Source organism: Hermetia illucens, chromosome 3 (assembly GCF_905115235.1).
Source record: "Hermetia illucens chromosome 3, iHerIll2.2.curated.20191125, whole genome shotgun sequence".
NCBI lineage: Eukaryota > Metazoa > Arthropoda > Insecta > Diptera > Stratiomyidae > Hermetia > Hermetia illucens.
In genome coordinates, this window is record NC_051851.1 from 17,271,417 (window position 1) to 17,293,198 (window position 21,782).

At 42.6% G+C, this 21,782-nt stretch overlaps 2 protein-coding genes across 2 annotated transcripts in view; one reads left to right on the plus strand and one right to left on the minus strand.

The window, feature by feature from the left end:
- Positions 1-21,782, minus strand: part of LOC119653221 (transcription factor IIIB 90 kDa subunit) — a 91,433-nt gene that overhangs the window by 19,014 nt on the left and 50,637 nt on the right. The gene's annotated exons all lie outside the window — the stretch shown is intronic.
- Positions 2,169-21,782, plus strand: part of LOC119653220 (BTB/POZ domain-containing protein 6) — a 61,866-nt gene continuing 42,252 nt past the window's right edge. Inside the window, exon 1 of the mRNA XM_038057795.1 lies at positions 2,169-3,988. Coding sequence (XP_037913723.1) covers positions 3,640-3,988 — 349 coding nt within the window. The 5' untranslated portion in view covers positions 2,169-3,639. The remainder of the gene's footprint in view (positions 3,989-21,782) is intronic.

Genomic DNA, 21,782 nt, shown 5'->3' on the forward strand with positions numbered 1-21,782 from the left:
CCATCTCATTTCGCTTAGGTCTAAAAAGTTTAACCTTGTTGCAAAAAACGAGCACTCTGAGTTCTTGATATTTTTGTGGAGAACCATGCGGATATTTGGTAGCAAGAAAATTTCAGAATTTTTAAATTACTAAGCCACAAATTTCCACCTCTTTTATTTGCCGTTTATGACAAACAGGGAATACTTTCAGTGTATTCTTAAATCTCAGCTCAATGTGCGTCGCGGTACGCGTTGTCATCTTCGATTAAGCTGACTGAGCCCAGCTACTGATATGGTGAGTGTGGCCCGCCCCCGGTACCTAAATGGTGGCTTTCAGTAAGACTGCGATAGTTTCCTATTCTTACTTAGAGTCATCACAAATTGTAGAAAAAAATTTACAAAAGTGAGAGCTTCTCGTGAGATGGTCTGTTTTGCTTCCCTAAATTTCCATTGACTCGGGTATCGCCACTTCCTCACATTGGCTTTCCACTTCCTTTGGATCTGAGTTACCGCGGCGTTTCTGCGCCATTTCTCCCTCGGCTTCGACGTGTACAGGCCATTTAGTGAAGGACGTACGTTTCTTTCTAAAGGCAAATTTTTCAAATGCTGTAATCAACAACTCGTCTGATCGGCTCCGAAATGTCAACCCATTTGTTTTCACTAACGCAGAGCTATCCTAGAAGAATGTATTTTGTAGAAATTTTTAAAGGTTCAATGGGCAGCTACGTCTTATGATACATCAAACCACCGTGTCCCTTCTTATAATAAAAGCAGCACGAAGAACTTCAAGGCTGCATCTTGCTGTTCAATTCTTCTCCTTTTTCGACCTTTGTCCTGTTCAGAAGCGAGGTCGACTCATATTAATCGGCCTTTTGTTCGGTCATGTACCTGATTTAGATGGAATCAAGAGGCTCTCAAACCAGAACCTAGCGTATAAAGCCAAAGTTTCGTTTGGCCTTTTGATCGTTTCCCATCGACTTCGATGCTGAGACAAATTTTGGCAGATGAGTTTGTATCAGCGCGTATTACAGGTTCATACCATCGTAGACAGCTCTCACTCAATTTTTTACGATCGATATAACACCATATCGATTACGGATATCTTCATCATGGCGTGTTACCCCAGTAGTCTAACGCAACATTTTCGTCTCCATTACCATAAAGCAACGTTCATTGTCTTTCATAGTCAGCCAATACTCAGAACCATAGAGGGCAACAAAGCAAACGACGCTGCATTTAATTTTGGATTTGAGACGTTCAATTCTTGCGAATTTTTTTCTTTGCCTTGAAATTGCTAAGTAAATTCCAACCTGGCCTCGTTGGTAGAACCTAGCTTCGGGGGTTGATATAATCCAAAAAACAGATGGTACTATTTTGGGAGCAACTAAACTTCTGTGCCCTTTTTTTCATTCGTTCCAAGATCCTGTAGCCCAGTGTCTTTAGACTAGTATTGGTGATCTTCACAATCGAGAGCTGAGGATGTTAACCCTGAAGTTTTACAGTTCAAGCTGTATCAGTGTTAAGTTAATAAGATCTTAGAGGCCTCATTCTATCTCTTATTACAAGGGATATAGCACTATTGAATCTTTTAAAAAATTGTTGAATTTCGTCAATTATTTACTTCATTTCAACTAATTTTATGTATGACACCGTTCCAAAGAGCATAGTCCCCATCTATCTGCTTATCTAGTGTTATTGATAAGATAGTGTCTTCTATTACAATGAAAAGACCCGGCTAAAGCGCAATATGGAAACTTCTTCAACGACGAGATGTAAGTATTTTGCTGCAATGAATCTCAGATTAAAAAAATAGCTTCGTGAGAAAAAAACACGACACTCCCACTTTTTTCTCACCTACCTCTGGCTCTCACCTGATTGTCGCCCATCCATTATCTGTGGAAGTTCTCTCTGCATTTCATCTCAAGCTCAGTTTTGTGAACTTAGCCTCGCTAAAGACTCTATTGTCGCGACTACGCTTGCATTCCCATCAGCAATCACCAGTGGTTTGCCAGGTTCGATTTCATATGGAAATCACCTGTGTGAGATACCGGAGAAGGTAAACCCCGGTACTGGTAGCCGCATCATATTATCTCTTATTCGTGCGGTATTATATCGCTTCGAACAGGCCTGAGACGTCCAAGCACGCGTGTTTGCAATTCATAAGTAGTTAGACCGTAAGTTGCTTCGCACAGAAGATAGTAGCAGCTGATCGTGCTGAAATATCTTAGATATTCAAGATATTCACTGAGCGTTTGACTACGATTCAAAAAGAGGCATATGAACTGGTAGAGCATATTAATTGATCAGAAACTATTATTTAATCGGCATTCGATTGGGATCGGTGGTAGATAGTGTGAGTAATGCGAAGAGTTTAAAGGCTTTTCCGTGGTCGTAACATGGGATCACTTCTTTGCAATTGAGTAGTGGACGGTAGATAACGAAGAGTTGGCGTTAGTGCTGCAGTCGGTACCTGAGCTTCGCGGCGTCGGACGCTGGTTGTTAGTGAAACTGCTGTATGGGAATCGATCACTATCCATACCTGCAGTTCGGTGATCATGTAACTCTCGTCCATTGTGTTTACCTGCACCTAAGCTATTACCAAATCGAAGAAAGTGAAAGTTGCGAACGGTTATCGTTAGGGAATACTTGAACTTGGCGCCACAATTAATCGGGTCAGTAGTCCGCGAAAAAATACCACGATCGGTGCCTGTGTGATCTAACAATGAAAGTGATCTCTGTTATGGGGGATGGTCCCTGAAGGGTGCGTGTGTTGATCGATCAGAGTCGTGTTTCGGTGTCAGTTCCCTTAAGGATTTGGATTCATTAGTAGTCCGGCAAGTATCTGAATTGAGGTATGGAATAAATCTTATCGATCTAGCCGGACATACTGCCTTCGAGTCATTTCCATAAGCGCTGAGTACAGCTTCCTGAGCCGTAATCAGATCCAACAAACCGCAAGTATCTGATCAAACCACATACACTTCAGGTATTACAAAACCTGGGCCAAATTAATAGCTTATGCAATCTTCGATCTGTGCCAAGCGGTCCGGCAAACCAATGACTCGAAAATCGAAAGAAATTATGGCCTGAGATGGCGATGAAAGTGAAAATACGAAAGAAGAAAACCAGTTGATATTGTTAACTCGAGTCACTTCTTGTGGCACAGATAACATAATAGAGCTACCTCGAATTGTCTTACATAATTACTTTTATATTTTCATTTTCGTTTCTCATACGCGATTTTTTCTCAACCGCTTTTTTCGCGCATTTTGTGTGTAAAGTGAGTAGAATATGACGAAGTCGTGCCGGTCAGCAGATGTATGATTACGGGAATATCGCGGTGACGTGAGGTAAAAAAATAATAATAATAACAAAAGCGAAAGGAATGAAGAAACAACCGAAATAATGTATCTGTGGATTTAATGAGCGTACGAAAGTTATCTGGAGAAAGTTGTCGGCAATTCTCAGTTTTCGTTTGTGCAATCCAAATAAGTTTTTTCCGGTCCAAGTGCAACAATTTCATGTCGAAACAACACCCAAGTGTACTCAAGATAATCACCTGTGAATCTTCTAAAAATATCAGTGAAAATCATAATTCATGTAAATGATTGTTACTTTCAACAATCATAAATCCCACTGGCGAGCTGGGAACGGATAACGATGACCGAAGCGTTCGCGACCAATCTAGGTAGTCATTTAGGACGACACCTACTTTATTGGGCCATTACACAATCAGATTTTTGGTACTTTGCCGATCGTTGTGCAGATCTTGTGAATAAGTTTCATGATCCACTGGAACGTGGTGTTCAAGTGCTTGATCATTTGTTAACGCTGGAGGAAGAGGAGGTTGCTTACGGCGGGGGCGGCAATCAACAGCACCCTCAACCGGAGCAACAGTGGGAGTTGCATCGACATCCTCACGTACAGATTTTCCGTGAAAATCGACAGGTTATAAGGAATGTTATAGTTGAAGACGAGGAGGACTACCACATGGAAAGGAATCGAAGAAGTAAGATTTGGAAGTTTTGATATTAGTCATGTAAGATTATTCTAGGGAAATTCCTCTTTTTACTGTACAGGGACCACCTTTTCTCCACGAACTAAGTGATTCCGCGATTATGCATGATCCATCCTAAATTGAATTGGATACCCCGTTCCCGTCACTTGTAAAAATTTTATCAACGCTTATACTGGTATTTCGGGAACATCGTGGTCCCTTCATCAGTGCAATGTCCCTACTGAGAATACCAGTATTTCGGGAATAACTTGTTCCTTTCCTCAATCGGACGTTTTCGCTGAAGATTTTGATGATTCGGAAATAACTTGTTCCCTTCCTCAAAGCACAGTATCTCAATGAAAAAGGAAACGAACTGTTCCATAAACATCCGTATCTATCCGGTGGAAAAGGCGCCTCTAATTTAATCTTTTTTACTTTTTTCATCGCAAGCTTCTTTCTACCTGGATACTAAGTATAGACGAATAATATGACTCTAATAAGACTTGTTAGCACTGCTGAAAGGGACAAGTGGTTCCCGAAACATCGGTTTTTGCAAGACCAATAAATAAGCAAGTTTTAATTATTTAAAATAATTTAATCGTTAGAAATACCGCATAATTACACCCAGATACTAAGTACATACGAATAATATGACATTTATATAAAAGATACTAAAAAAACATAAATTTCTTCTACATATATGGTATTTCGGGAACCAATTTGTGAAGAGTAGTATGTGTTTTTGCTTTGTGAGTTAGAGCTTAAGAATACAGAGTCTTCCCTGCTTTTCATAAGAAACGACTAAAAGGGATAGAAATTTGTGGGCTAGCAACCTGCAAATTTTGAAACGTTACTGCTACCAACAACGCCTCTGACTGACCTCACGACTGCGACTTTTGGCTATCAAAAACGGACTACGATTGGTTTCTGAAATGTGCCCACGCTCCTCGATAACAGTAGCGAGGGTCCTCAGAATGCTCGCCTTCTCCAACTTGAGCGGGAATTCCAACGACAGAAACTGGACATTCTGGTCTTCAGCAAAGTAAAAAAATGACACTCTAGAGAGTACTCCTCTCCATCTTGACGCACTTATGGCAATGTGCTTTTGTACTCTGAAAGCTAGCAGACGTGAATCCGGTGTTATTTTGCTTCTGAGGGCTACCGCAAGGGGTGCTCTCGATTTCTCGGTTTGTGATAGATTTTTAACTTCAAAATCCCAGTCTAGGTTAAAGAGCATCACAATTAACCAGTGCTATGCACCGCGATATAGTGGAGAAATATACTTTCTATGAGCAATTACACGCAGTTCAGGGAAGACTTCCTGAAGTTGACATTGTGATCGTGATGGGTGATCTGAATGCCACGGTGGGATCTGACAACACCTTGCTTGGACATGTGATGGGGAAACACGATCTTGGCGATCGTAGCGATCGCGATCTCGATGGTGAGAAATTTGTGGAATTTGCAAATTCGACCGCCTCGTCATTGATGGCACATTATTCCAACACAAAACCTACCATAAGGTCAATTGGGTTTCAATTGACCGACACCGTACGAGCGATCACTGCGATTAGTAGTAGATTTAGGAGTTATCCCCTATGTGTGCGTAACACGAGCGGCTCCGACATCACCCTTAAAAGGGATCAATATCTGATGGTCGCTTACGTTCGCTTGCGTATTGCGTCCTCCACTTCTCGCAGATTTGGAGAGCAGCAACCCCCCAAGTTCAACATCCATCGCTTGTCTGATCCAGCTGTCGCTTGACAGTGAAAGAGCTATCTTGTTGATCGGACAACAAACATAATAAATAACCCGCCTGAGAAAATTAAGCAGCATTGAGCTGCTATCAAAAATACTCTTTCCTTGGGTGCTACACAGGTCGTCGGCCACGCCCCAAAGGGACGTCATAAGATCTGGCGGAGTCCGGAATCGTGGAAGCGGATCGATGAACGGAAGGGATTTAAGGCTTTATTGACCGCTAATGGTAGGCGATAGTTAAGCTTCCACGCCTCCTCAGTTTCTTCCAGAATTTACTTTGGTTAGGAATTGAGGCAGTCCTGACTCCGCATCTTCTTAATGTGGTCCACAGAAGTAGCGATAATAAGCCGTCTTAAGGGCAGCCTTTTGTTGCTTCTGTCGTGAGGTAAAGTACACAGTTTAAAGCTCTCCCACCCCTCGCCTTTCAAAGTTGCGTCCCTTGCCATGGAAACCAAAGAATGAAGAGCCAACTTCACGGTAGTAGGCATGTTGTTTTCATTTAGTGGGTACGATCTTGATGCCTTTTTGCGTACTCAACTAGTCTCCAACACTTCACCGAGAATGATGTGATGGATTTATCTGAAGATCTTTGACACCCACAGACTTTGGTTTGAAGACTTCCGTAATCTTCTGCCAAGAGGTGGATTCGTAGCACAGAGCGGGGCATGCAAAAACAAATTTTCCTGGAAGTCGCTCTTGGTGTCAAACATCCTTCTTTAGCATCGTTGGATAGATGCCATTCATGCCAGATGCTCTGAAGTGCTCCAAGGATTGCATAGCAGCTCTTGCTTCTTCATTGGTTACCAAGGCTCTGGTAGTGTTCAATTCCTCTTACAACTTTTGCGTGTTGAAAGGTTTGCAGAAACTGCTAATTCTCTCCCTCCCATTGCACTGATTTAGCTCTAGAGTTTATGAAAGTACCATCCGCATTTCTAAGAGAGTCCACCTAGATGTATCCCGCTTAAGAACCCTGCCCAACTTTAAAATATCTTTCGCCTTCCAGTTCTTCATAGCATATTCTAAAGGAGTCTGATTTCGAACTTCTTTGGAACCTCATATATTCATGATAGGAGTTCCGGAAGTGTAAACTATTAATCTGGTATGGTAAGATCACGGCAACTAGTCCCTGAGTACAGAATTGTTTCAGCATGGTTGCCTCTAAAAATGTTGGCATCAGTACATAACATCTCGGTCTTATGGATCTTTCATCATAAAAGAGCCTAGCTCTGTTAACTGATCCAATACCACCGATTTTGTTAGATCGATTACATGGTCCTTATACTAGAAAGATATAAAGGCAATCCTAAAGGTTTATCAGCCTTGCTACCAGCAGAAAGGAAGAACCTTTATGATTTTGACATAAGCGTAGTCTTATTATATGATAGAAAACAGTGAGAAGCGTATAGCACCGTCAATGTGTCACCAGGATTGCCTCACCCTACTGTCAAAGAATCGGTCCTCTCCCGATCGATTTTGTCGCATTTGGTGTTACAGAAGTACTGAGTCCCATGCTCGCAAACACAGAAACGCAGGCTCAGAATTTGCGCCCCGACCTGGGTGGGGACGCTGAATCGCAGAGCCCCGCTCTCTTTTCTTCGCCTGCCGTGGTCAAAGTTGATTGCTTTTGGCAGAAAGCGTCCAATTCGGTTTCAGTCGGGAGTTTGATAAGCCTAATTACTGGTCGAGTGAGGGTGGTAGTTGCCGTCTTCACCGTGACGACTCGCACAAGGCCATCAGTACCTGGATGTTGCTTGGTGGGCAGGCCGAGGGGAGTAGGGGGAAGAGCTCGTCTGTCAACAAGATGATATCTCCTTCTTGTAGGTTGAGTTGCGTATTCAACCATTTATTACGGCGTTACATGTGATGTAAAACCTTCTTCTTCTGGCGAGGTTGCTGAGTAGCCTTCATCGGTTACTAATGGACGTACGCGGGTCTGAGTCGATGTATGGTTCGCGAGGGCACGACAACGATGACTGAACTGGGGAAATCGGCCGGCGTTAGGGCTGCAGCATCGTTGGCGTTTGAACTGCGTGGACAGAGGGGACTTGAGTTGAGACATGCTTCGATTTTTCCAGCCAGCGTTGAGAGTTCATCAAAGGTAAGAGTGAGATCTCCGATAGTTCTGCGAAAGAGGTGCTTGAAGCTACCCACCGTTGCCTCCCAGAGACCGCCAAAGTGTAGAGCGAGGTAGTATGAAGGACCACTCGGTGCTTCAGAAACCCAAGGCCGTGGCCGCGCTGTCCATGAAGGGCTACGACTTGTCAGAACCTTTGAAGGTTGTAGCATTGTCGGATTAGAATTTCTCGCGGACTCCTCGGCGAGCGCGATCCAGCGTTAACCCATTTCCATTTTTATGAGTCTGACCAAGCCATAACTACGCTCCGCTACCAAATGTTTGTTAGCCGGCTTTTTCTCGTGACTAAAAGAATGCGAATCACGAACCACTATAGTAAGGCAGCACTACGCCGATTCAAACCTTTGGTTTCTGAGGTGATGTTAGAAATGCTACTTAGAAAGATTCAGTGTTATTTATACACCCCACTTTGCATATAAATAGATCTACTATCTGGTCCTTTTTATAATGCTATCTGACACTTATTTGGAGGAGCACCCATCTCATTTTAGTTTAATGGGTCCATCACTTATAGAAACACCACAATGAATTATTTATTAAGAAGTTTTGCTCAATATATAATGATTGTTTCACTCAGATTAGAAAATCTTAGGAATACTAAAACCCGCAATTTAAAAATAAATTTTGAATAGAACGGTGTCAAAGGTGAAAATCATATATCACTGGCGAACCTTACTTAACAGCAAACACTTATTTGATTGAGTTTCTCCTCGTTACGGTACACAAAATATTGCTGAAACCATGTAAAAGTCTCTATTTTCAGATTAACATTATGATTTATGGATGAAGGTGGTGACTTTTAGGTGTTTTCATCTGAAAGCTTGAAATTTATTGCAACTAACGTGTACTGTGCATCTTTTATCAATTATAACTTGGCTTAAGGGTTGCGCCTTCTATTATATAACAAGGAAAATTTGAAAAAAAAATTAATTAAGTTAAGTAAAATCTGTATATGAAATTTAACAAAAAAAGCGGTTAGAAACTACTAAAAGATAAATTATATATTATAACGTCAATCTTTTGGCCAAAGGTCACAGCAAATCGAATTAACTACCTAATTGCATGATGAATTTTCAAATTTATTCAATGTCATGGCGAATCTGTTAGAAAATTGATGAAGAAAAAGTCAAAGTTTGTTGGTCAAGTCTCGAACATTCATTGATCAATGACCATGATGATTACCTCTTTGATAGTTCCTTGATCTCTAAATGCCATCAATACCTTTCCATACACAACCCAGCATTTTCTCAGTGGCCCAAACTCACTTCCTCTTCCACTTATCGACTTGGTTCAGATAAAATTTGTTACAAGGTTCTCCCCAAAAAACAACATGATCTTTTTAATATAAAAATGTTTTGCGTTTTCTTTTTTGTTTTGGTGTTTCTATTGTATTTGTTATCCATCTTAGTTTGGTGGATAGCGTTTTATAATTTATATCTAGATATTTCAGCGGCTCGATTTTTATCTGACACGGGATATATCTGCAATTGATATTGATATTATTTGCACTGCCGTTTCTTCAAGCATGCTCGACCTGCCTTTTGTGATTGCGTTACTCCTTGACACCAAATGTTGGATGTTATGAAGAAACAATCTTGTGTGCACTCAACATACTATGTCAAACCACGAAATGTTGATAAAAAACCGAAGAGAAGTTTGATAGATTGGTGAAAAAAAGTTAGCGAAAATCGAAGAATGACAAGGTCGAGTTAATAGTGTTGGCTATTTTGTGCAAGATGGTTTTTGTGTTTTGTTAGGGGTAAGACAAAATGATGGAAATCATTGTTCCTTTGCTAATGAAGGGTTAAGGTCTGATATGGTAAAAATGGCGTTTTGATTGGAAACTTAAATATAATAAATTGGAAGGAGAGCCTTAAAATAAATGACTGACGGTTTCGTCCAGGGCAAAGGCAACTCATCAGACGCTGTCTCAGCTCTGCTGTGTAGGTCAAAACCTCGCGCCATCTCCTCAATCATAATGACGGTTGTTCGTATGAATTATGGTGAATAAAAAACCGGCTAGCAAATTCGGGCCTAAGCCGACCAAAGCCGCCTACACTTTTGTTCTCAGATCCTGTCGACGGAGGATCAGACCAAATGGGACCATTGTTTTTGATCCACGGACCCTTATGTTTTAGGCTAGCAAATCAATTTCTAAGAAACAGATGATTTTCGGTTTCGTCCAGGGCAAAGGCAACCCGCCAGGGGCTGCCTTACCTCCTCCTCCGAAGTGGTTACTATGTGTTATTCGGGAAAATTGTACGAGATATACGACCATTGGACTGTATGCATAATAATAAAATTTTGCAAACTGCAGTAGGAATGAAGGTCCTGAAGGTTTAACGCCAGTAGCTACGGTGTAAGCATAATCCTACAGTCCTTTTTGGGCATATCAGAGCTCTGCCTTGCCTAGCACAGCAGTACTGGTTTTTCGAATTCATACCAGGAAGATGCAAGGCTTATCTAGCACCTGGACAGCACAACTCCAAGCTTAAGCTCAGAAGGATTTCTGCTTATGATATGGGTACAACTACCATAAAATCCCCACAAGAGGACCAACCTCGAGGAATTCTCCTGGAGTATATACTCTTAAAAGGCCATCACGGTTCCGATTGCACCTGATAAACTCCCTTGAGGTTTCGTCGCAAGAGCCATTCAGTTGGATCCCATTGCAGGCTCGGGTCTGATCGTCCTAATCGAGAACGTATCGACAGCACTCCCAAACAGACTAGACTGGAATGCGGCCGAATTAGAGAAACGGGACGAATTCCTTCCACCAGTTAACTACCGCTCTGCGTACAATACAATACATAAGACATTGAAAGACAATTCCAACACAAAACATAAGCAACTGGTGGCTGTCCACCACGGCCACTATGGATATTCGCCCATGGTACTACAGATAAAGCAGCGTCAAGAAACCCCCTCCATCGCCGGCATATCGAAGGGCATCAATGCTTGCAAGATGAAACTAGCTCTCTGAATTTGTTCCGGTCAGAACACAACCTTGACTTCAGGTAAGTTGAGAAGTTCATCCTTCGGTGTTTTGTAAATTTCTATACTTTCGGCCACGTCAATTTCCTCATATCACTTATGAAGTTCACCAACCTTATGTTCCCCCGGGAAACCTTGTGTTTATTTAGAACGATATTCTTCACCACCATTGACCTGAATGCCAACGCACCCCTTTTTCCCTCAATTTCGCTTGCTTAAAGTGTATTTCCACGTTCCTTCTGGTTTGCCAGATGTATACTTTCCTGCAATCAGCGTAGGAAAGTTCGTATACCCCAGACTTGGCTATTTGATCTTTAATCGATTCCAGAAGGATTTTGAGTTGGTTTTCCTGCTGCTGTAGACGACGTCCAAACCATGTGTCCCCAGTCTTCTTTTTAACGAAAGGGAAATTTCGTTGAAATCCAAAGCTATTCTCCGTTTGGGCTGTTGATGCAGAGTCAGCTTGGTGAGTGCTTGTCGTTGGAGCGTCCTTTTCCTTTTTTGCTAATCAAGCTGCTGATGGTATGGTCGGAATAAGCACTCAGTCTGGCAACTTGCAACCTAAAAAGATACTTAGTGTCCATGGGTTTTTTGTAGACTTCCAGGTCTACTTTCTTCTACTTCCTCTTCAACAGTAGGTCCAAGAAAGGTAATTGACCTTCCTTTTCCACCGGATGCTAACTCTTCCCAGGGAATGATGGAATAGACGCAGCTTATTTTTGAGGTTGCCACACTGAATAGTTATTGCGACCATACCATCAGCTGCTTGATTAGCAAAAGGATTCTTTTTTTATCAAAATTTCGTCTACCGATTCGGAATTACCAAAAAATCCCTCTCATCTTCACTCAGATCGAGATCCCCAGAGAGGCTATCTCGAACATCAAGCTAGTCACGGTGCAATGCCTAAACAGGAGGAAGCCTTAAAATTGGCCTTTTTTCGGAGCCGGGTTTGGGGAACACATCGTCTTCGGGTAAAATACAACACTTCATCCCAAAACTCAAGCAATGTTATAACTCTGTGTTTAAGCTGCGACTGAGAGGGCAAATGTGAAAAGGCCTACGAAAAGAAGTCTTATCTCTTGTACAAGAGCCCTAAACACAACACTAGGGATCGTGCATAACCAAAGTGGGGAGAACATTTGAGATTAGTTCAACTAGCGGCCATTCAAAACACCACCGTAAAAGAAAACAGCAAAACCTGCTCCACCTCTTCAGGAATTTTCACCTGGACGAATCCTTGGACTCCACATTCCCTCTCCTAGCCCGCACTAAATTCCATGGGGAGTCGATCAACTCCTCTAAGGGTCGCTCCCTTGAGGAAACTAGTGGCAGTTCCAATTGAACCCTGTCGGCTGTGTCCCTGATATAACCCTGTCAAATTCAGTCTCCACCAACTGGCTCTAGAACGTCCTAGAGGAAGGAAATGTCAAATAGCCACCACCGGTCAATCCTCAACCAAAGCAGAAAAGTCACCCAAATCACAGCGTCTAAAATTGGACACTCTCAATTCTATCATAAGCTTTCCATAATCCCGTTCCCATCGGTATTGAAAAAATATTCGAAGCAATAAAAAATCAAATCGCACTATCTACTTTTAAATCATATGGCAGGGGCTTTGATCCAGAAACTCAAGTGGAGTGCGGGCTTAAAACCCCTTCTCCGGGCAAAGCAGCTGACTTTCAGGAACTTCAGAAGGATTGCAAACCAGGACAACTTCCTAGCCTTCGTCGCGGCAAGAGACAACTGGACCCGCGCAATGAGGGAGGCCAAAAGGGCTTCGTACCTCAATATATGAATAAATATTTCCGAAAGTAATTTCTCCAAAGAGTTTTGGGGACAGATTAATTGACTCAAACCGCTGCGGGATCATAAGGAACACCTCGATGCCTGGGACGACACGAAGTGTCTCCATTTCTAGAACTTTATGAACAACCATTACAACACCGGTTGCGAGACTTCCCTCTGGCACCGATAAGTTTCATGATGTCCTTTATAAACACAAAAAGGGATATGCTCCTGGACGGATGGAATCAAATACACTTGCGTCCAATATTTGAATTCTATGGCACAAGAGGTTCTCCTTGAGGCGCAGAATGAGGTCTTCAACAAGACCCTTCAGGGGGGCTGGTCTGAAGTCAAATTGGTTTCGATTCTGAAGAAAGGAAAACGATATAAACAACTTCATACCGATCTCCCTCCTAAATGTGTTTTCATGAGCTTGTAAACTCCATAATGAAAGCCAGGCTTAATGAAAACCTCAAGGACTACCACCTACCCTCCAACAACTGCTTCGCCTTTAGGAGACTTGGATGTACCATCTTCTGCTTCACACAGCTCTGCTCTCTACATATGGCAATCGAAAAGAACCGAAAAAATGTTCTTCGACACATATTCATTGAGAAAAACCAAAAAAAGCATTTCGTCGGTTCATGCATTAATATTAATTAATTAATTAAGAAGGGTTATAAGAGCGTGAATTCAGCACGAATCTCCCATCTGGATTATCCGAGGGACTTGGAGAATCATGTGCAACAGGAAACTGTCGATGGGTCGCCATCAGTGGCCTGCCCCAGAGATGTGTTCTGAGTCCGGTGCTCTTCAATATTTACACATTCGACCTCCATGAAAACTCCTCCAATAAAGTGGAGATCCAATATGATTTTCTCATCGTAGTTACAGCGGATTCCAGGGAGGAGGCCGTAGACATCCTGGGCCAACAAGCCTCCCTCTTCACTAACCAATGCAGGAGACTCAAACGCCCCGTTAACCTTGAAAAATCCTGTACCATCCCCTTCTCGGGGCCCGCACAGGACATCGCCAGCGCCCTCCTTGAACTTAAAAAATCCAAAAAAAAACTCCAAAGGAGGTGGGTGTTCTTAAATTATATAGAGGTGTGATAAGACCCTGGACTATGTTTCCTCAACAATCTTAATGCAAAAATGTAATAATAATCGTTGGCGCAACAATCCATATTGGTTCAGGGCCTTGAAGTGTGTTAGAGCATGTCATTAAAAAGCGTAACGGTACACCCCAGTACACTATAGGAGCCAATGTGGTCAGAATCGCCCTCGCCCGACTTTATTACCCTGATTTGCTTCAGGTACTCATTCACAGTTGAGTCGACTGGTATCCGACATCCAGTCACGACAGCAAATCCCTCTGTCATCAGTGAGATTTGAACCGCAACCTTCTGCTATGAGAGCCCAGTGCTCTAACCACTTGTGTCACCCGGACACTGCAAAATGCAAAACTACCTTGAAAATAAGATAGAATCCCTCACGGCCACCTCCCTGAGGCAATGTCTTGGACTGACCATATCCATACCAGCTCATGGCGTCTTTACTCTAGCTAACAAGTCTCGCCCTCCTCCAGAAAAACTCTGCTGCCGGCGAGAGAAATTCTAAACGCCAAAGTCTCCAACCCTTCTCTCATCAGAGGCAACTATGCGTTTCTAACGTATTAACCGCAGTTTTCATTTAATTCTATGCAATTATAGAAAATACAGTTGCTAATAGAGCCCCCAACATTAAACAACATTCAAAAACTTCGCCATTTTAAATCCATACGGGGACGAAGCGTCACACGACAGGACCGACCTTGCCGCTGTTCCCTACAATTGGAAAGCCTTCGGTTACATGACCTTTGCAACCGATGCTTCGCTTGGTCTCGTGAATTCTGTATGCGCTGTCTATTCAAAGCTCGAATCACTCTGTTCTCTGCTCACCATATCCGCAGTTTCGGTCCTCTCGGCCGAGATCCTCGCTCTCTGGCAAGCCATAAAGCCACCACGTGACGCAAAGATAGCTAAATTGTCATGATCGCGGATTCCTTCCAAGCCATTAAAGTCCTTAGTAGGAAAGCCCCAACCAACTACCTGGCCGCAGGGGCACATTCCCAAATGGGGAAAGTGCGTCTTAGAGAGGACCTTATCCTCTGGTGTTCTAGGCATGGCCGTAATTTTTTGAAAAGGGAAATGAGGTTGCTAAACTGGCCATGGCTGGCCTGGCTCCCTCTGGGTTCTCAGATACATGGCATACGGCCCACAACACCATTTGCGAATGGAATCTTCGATGACATTCCTAGGAAGACTTGTTTCCAGAAAATGTCCCTCATTACGGAGAATATGAAGACTGAATAAGTTGTCCCCAAACTTCTCCTATAGCGAAGCTTCTCTGGCCAAGATTAGGGTGATTCCTTCGCCAGGCCGTGACCGCTGTGGGGTAGAAGAAGCAAATGATGATATCATTTTTCAGTGTAACAAGTTTTCGAGGCACAAGACTTCTCTCAACTGGTCTAAACCCTAAAATTCTTGAGCTAGGCCTCCTTGTGACGCGCGAATGGTCTCTATGAATAGACTTGGCGAGATTTATATGAGAAACTGGAGTCTGAACTCTAGCCACACATCGGATTCACATATCAATGTGCATCAGTACAACTTTGTTTTCATGTCAGAACAACGACGCGCCACGTCTGAACAAGACGCGAAACCTTTCTAAGGAAGGACTACATACGGAAAACTCAGGACCGTAGAGAGAAAATCCGAGCCCAGGTTGAAAGTTATCCGAAAAAAATCGGGCCCAGGGTAAAAGTTATACGAGTTTGGTCTCTGGTTTCGGGAGGAATCCTTCCTTTTCTACTCCTCTCCCGTCGGGCCTGGGAAAACTCCATTAGACCCGCACTCTGCTTGCCAGGACCTTGCGGAACGAAACAAATCACCCATTTATTGTTTGAATCTTGCTCTTTTTATACTCAAATTTTAAAATTTTCCCCAACGTTTTTAATATTTAGGTACTTTTTCCTTTATTATAGTTTCTTGTTTATTATTCAGTCTTAATCATTTTTGTATCTATCCTAATTTTATTTGCTATATAAAAGTATATTTCAATGTCTACGGATAATCAAACTACAGAAATGAAAAAAGAAAACTCCGTTTCTGCTTGAATTATTTTTTTATTTGGCAAGTACTGCACTTCGGGAACCAGTTGCTACTTTCTTCAGCATATGAATGATGATTTTTTACTACTTTGGGTACAGTCAAACTAATTTTTCTATTACAAGTATCATCTATAAATGCATCCCATACTCTTTCCAATTTAAATATTCGAAATAAATATTTTTTTTAACGTCTCCAATTCTCAGACTTCTCGGACTTAATCAATAAATTTAGTACTCGATGGCTTTTTTGTATCTTAAGATGCGCCTAGCACTTCAGCCGGTCTGATATTCATAGAAATCCGGTTTACGTTTTTGTTTACGATTTTTGAGCTCACGCCAAGATCAAATAGTTTTATTAATATTTCCAACGTTTAAATATTGACAAAACTGGTTCCAATCAAATATTTATAGAATTGACTTGATACCTCAGACAACGACAACTTTGGACGTTGGTAATGCATCGATATTCTGGTGGGTTTTTCTTTCTGGGTTTTACACTTCATTAAGATACTCTGAATATTTTTGCAGTTTATCATTCATGTATCTATTTGCATTTTTTTTCCGATCAATTAAACAAGTAAACAAATTTCACGGTGCAATGAACTTGTGAGCAGAAAGCCGACCTCTGCAATCGCGTGAATAAAATTGCCCTGAAATCGGAAGCCAGTTCGAGTCATAAGTGCTCGAATGCACTTTTGTAATTGTCTTGATAACACAGTTTCGATATTTCGATATTTTTGTCAAGCTTGCTTTAAATGTGACGAACCATTACAAACTGAACGGGTGCACCCAAGAGAGCGATATTGTCAAAGGATAATATCTTTCAAATCATGTTTGGATTATATGGTACAGCCTAAAATATTATCAAGCAATGATAAATGTATATAATCCAATTAACAGTAAAAGACACGTATCACTTACTGTTTTTACTTCCAAAAACGGTGGCTCTGACATCGGTTCGCAATTCTCTTCCTCTTGCTAAGCAGAAACCTATGTTGATTAGAGTAAGGAACCAGAAGGAGCCAAATCCTTAGGCCTTTTGAGTTAGGTCCACTATATCCATCATCTACTCCTACGGTAACTGCAGACTTCTGCGAACCTGAGGGCATCTCTCAGAAGCAGAGAAAGCGAAAACCCCTTTTTGTAGAAGGCTTGAGATACCTCATCTGAGACCTGAGCAAACCTAGTAGCTAGATATGGAACGCAGGGTGTCTATCCCTCTTCCTTACAATGACTGCACACGGCCAAGATAGCCACCTGGATTTTCTCCATATACTAGTTTTAGGACCAGGGTTTCAATATTACCATGATTAAGAAATAAAATTTCGCTCTCGCGACATCAGGTTACTCCAAGGATTTTCGCCAGTCCGCTTGAATTCGCGGCTCAATTAAGACCCAGATATTGTTCTGCTGCCAATAAGAGGACACATGCCTCCATCCGGAATATGGCCATCAAATTAGCGAAACCATACTTCCGAAAAAAGCCCTGAACAAAATCCTCCTTTCATGACTGACCCTTCGGTGAAGATTACTCTCTCCCCAATCCCAAAATGACTTATGACCGTCTAATGAACACGATGGTGATACAACATCCTCGCAGTAAAGTGACCACTTGCGAATATACAGATCACTTATGAACCTTCTAACAGTCTTTCCAAACATTTTAACGAAAAACAAATTTCCTAAATTTGGGGAACAATATTGAGGTTATATTTTCAATTATTGACGGTGTGACAGAGAAGTTGGTTGAGTGTCAGCCTCTCGGAACACCTGGCATAATCTGAAACACGAATAAGAGCGGAAAGTAGTTAGTGAGAAGTACTTGACAAAAAAAAGGAGGCATCCATGTAGTATGTTATATCGCATAAGGCGGAACACAAGGACGAGGAAAAAAAAACTATGAAGATCTCCGACGCACAGTCAACAAGATATTAAGGCAAAAGAAAGGTAAACGACGACGATAAATTCTAAACAAATGATGACAACTTTGGGAGTAACAACACAAAGCAAGTCTACAAAACGGTTTAAAACCTGAGAGCTACCAGTCGAAAATAACTCACCATGAGAAGAAATAGCGATGACTTTTTTTCTAAAGATCCTCTGCACTATTTAACCACTCAAGATTTACGACCAAATACGATGCTAACTACCAACTTGCTTATCTCATCAAAGAATGCATTCAGTAGATTATAACGGCCATTTATAAGCTGGACCTCTCCATTTGGAATCAGGAACAAACGCCGCAATAGTGATCAAAAAGGGTCATTCACCATATCCCAAACTTATAAGACGTGCCAAACTGTAACAACTTCAAATAAATGACGAAACCAGTTCACAAATAAGGCCTTTTATTTAGTCGTATTTAGTATCAGTATGACTTGCCAAATTTAAAAATTGAAAGATACGATCGAAAGATCACGACTGCAAAAGGAATAGGTTCCCGGCATCCAGGGCTATAGAGACCAACGACATCCTCAATATTCTCCTTAAACCCCCAGATATGTTCTATCAACCGGCAACCTCATCCAGTAATTCCCCCTCCCTTCTCCCCATTTAGTTGTCTCTTTACTACCTTCCCCCACGGAGGAGGCGGTTTTGCCCTCAGGTGTCGATCCCATATCTCTGGTTTCCTTACCCAGTTCGTCTTGAATGACCCTAACATAATTGGGAAATTTACCCTAAACTCGCTCCCTGTCTTAAGCATTTCCCCAATTAAGCATCCAGGACCTCGTTCCTATTCCGCTTTATAAGGGATTAAGCTTCCCCAGGAGCTGCTGCGCGTTTCGTCTGGTCTACTGGCTAAGCCCTCCTGCACAGAGATATACAGATTATACTTGAGCGATTTCTCCGTTCCATAAGTAATTTAGATGCCTGTTGCGGTACGATTATCGTCTCTATCTCGAAGAAGACCACAAGTAGGACGTGACCTCGCGCATTCATAGACTTGCTGCTTGCTGCTAGGTGTCAACCTCATTTCTGTATGGCATTCAGTGCCATCTATCCCATTTATTGCTGCCCGGGATACGGTCTACTTGTGGTCCTTGCAGAACATACATTTTGGATTATTTCTCCATTCGTTAGATGCATGTTTTTTTCATACATGAGGACTACTGCTTCGTCAATAAACTCGAAGTATCTAAAATGAGCATCTACTCTAAGAGAATAGATCTCCCAGCCGATTTACGCTTTACCCACTGTCAATAGCCTTGTTGCTATTTCCGCCGGGCGAATGATGATTGAGACGCATTTTATACGTGTGGGCCCTGACGTCTAGTAGGGAGAGAACCCAGTACACTTGGCTTATTCAACCTTTCGCAGGATACCGGCGTGGGCCATTTCTCCTCTTGTCGAGATAGTGACTTTGGTCGAAGTTTTTTGGGTTTACCCATCTCCCACAGTGTAGGAGATGGAGTATCCGACAACTTCTCTATTTTGTCCTCTTTTTTTTCTTAGAAGGATTGTTTTGACTTTTCGATTTTTTTAAGAATTCCGCTGAGTTGTTCAACATCTTTCTTGCATTTTTCGATTTTCCGATGATTTTGGCGTTAGATGTGTAGGTTGGGTGGTTTCCCTATTCCTATTTTCCTGCCTAGTCACTCCCCTGGGTTATCAAGTATGCCATCTTATACCTAAAAATGAAAAATCCAAAACCGTTTCCTGCTTTACTAAAAGTTTTTATTGTCTACAAACCCACGACTACTTGTCGTCTTCATCAGCGCTTGGGTTTGAATCTTATACTTTTTATCGTAATCCATGTTTTGGTCTATTTTTTGCCATAATTGACAAACTCGCAGAATCTTGTTTCACAATACATCGAGGTCTGTTGTCGTATGATCGTTGTCTCTGATTACTCCACCTGGGAAAGGAATAGCGAGTCTTTGGCTCATTCCTTCGTTCTCGTTGGTGCTCTACAGTTAGTCGTCAGACGATCTCAATATCACTCAGTTCTTCTGCAACGGTTCGTTGGTAGATCTCCATTAGCGCATCATTGAGAGAGGCTTGCTATAGCATTGAATGCTGCAGTTGTTGGATATTACCGATTCATTTCAAATAAGTTGTCCCAAAATCAGACACGTGCTCGCATTCACAGATCACGATGGTTATATTCGCCAACTTTTGCCTCCCGCTACCATCATGCTCCATAGATAATTCTACTGTTCATTCTTTCCCCTGGTAACCTGCAGGCAGCCCGAAGATTCCGATAGTCCCTCCTGTGCTTCTTCTGTGTAAGCTTAAATTAAATGTCCGTTTTTCTGTCCTTTAAGCTATACTAGCTGAGGTGTTTCCTCTAGTTTCGAGCGTGTTACCTTTACGGAAACACGACTTATAAGTATTAAAAGTATCTCAAGGTGACGCGTTGGATTTTGGATCACAAAAGAAGAAGTTCACCCCAGCCGACCAGCTACAACGTTATCCATTATATCGCCCAAACGAAACGAAAACCAGGCGTGCCACTAATCTAGTACATAGAGTTGGCAAGATGACGCGGCAGTTCCAACCTGCATATCAAATACGTTTTTTTTGAGGAGGTGGAAATCTTTAAAAGACACTGGCCTGGACACGCCAACGTGTGGGATTCTTGGCCGAATTGAATGCATTTCTCACATCCAGGGTCACTACCACGTAATATTTGCTAGTACTACCCTTTCCGTGGATTGCATCTTCGGCCAAGTCACTAACCATTTTGATGGCATCAATGGTTGATGTGGCTTTACGTAACCCATACTGCCGATCTGAGAGGCCTCCCCTACAGTGCCCAAAAGACAAATATGCCTGTAGGAGGTTGGTTCACCTAGAGGTTTACCAGCCTACACAGTAGTACTAACTTCTGTCGCTTCCATGATGCTGGAAATATCCCCTCGGATATGCACGCTTCAAGCAACTCAGCGAACATGTCCGGTCTGGATTTCACGGCAAGCTTAAGGGCCCTATTCCGCACGCCATCCAGACCCAGAGCTTTATTATCTCCTATTCTACCGCAGATCTCCAGCAGCTCATCACTGGTGGCTGACGGTATTCCCGTCACATTCAGAGGTCGTTAGAAGCTGTCAGTGCCCTCCTCTTGCTGGGGGAATAAACCCTGGATAATTTTTAACAAGAGTGCATGCAGGATACGTGATGTGCGGACATGAACGGCCTCTCAATCGCCCCATCATGATTCTATAGGCGCTCCCCTACGGGTTTACGTCCGCTTCCGAACAGAACTCCTTAAAACATTCCCTCTTGCTCCGTTGGATGGCGAGCTTGAGGGTTCTGTGAGCTTCCTTATAGGCGCACCCTTTTTACCCTTGGTCGATTCTGCATACCGCCCTCTGAGCCGCTCTTTTCGCTCGGTGACAGCTTGATCGAAGGCTGGTCAGTTCAGTATTCCACCAATAGTTTGGCTTTGGCGATGCATTGGGCCACATGAACCGCTTTTTCCGTAGAGGCGCCTGCTTAATTAGATTGGTCTAGCCACACCTCTATGAAGTTCTGCTCATCCAGAGCTCTTGCAGAGCAACTGACATCTTTCTTGGTTTCGGACATGATGATTTTCTGCCCGGTGACTTCACCCATAACCGCCATAAAGATTGTCTGGTGATCGCTGTGGGTGTAGTCCTTGCTGACGCACCAGAACATACCTCTTGCCAATGCAGGGCTGACAAAAGTTAAGCCTACGATTGAGGCAGACCCCCCTTTCTGAAAGGTGAAGAATTATATCCAACTGTGCAAAAGCGTCTAATAGACTGCGGCCCCTTGCATTTGTCTCTCTGCTACCCCACTCAGGAGCCTAAGCATTGAAGTCACCAGCAATCACCCTTGGACTACGAGCCATTGCGTCGAGAATAAGACTGTCAAGCATTTCCTCGAATTCGGGCTGTGTCAGACTTGGTGGGGCGTAACACCTGTATAATATATCTCATTTATTTTCGCCCATACCAAGCCGCTGTATGTCTGACTCCCAGTACATTATATGGCTTGTCGACCGCATGCCCATATCGCCG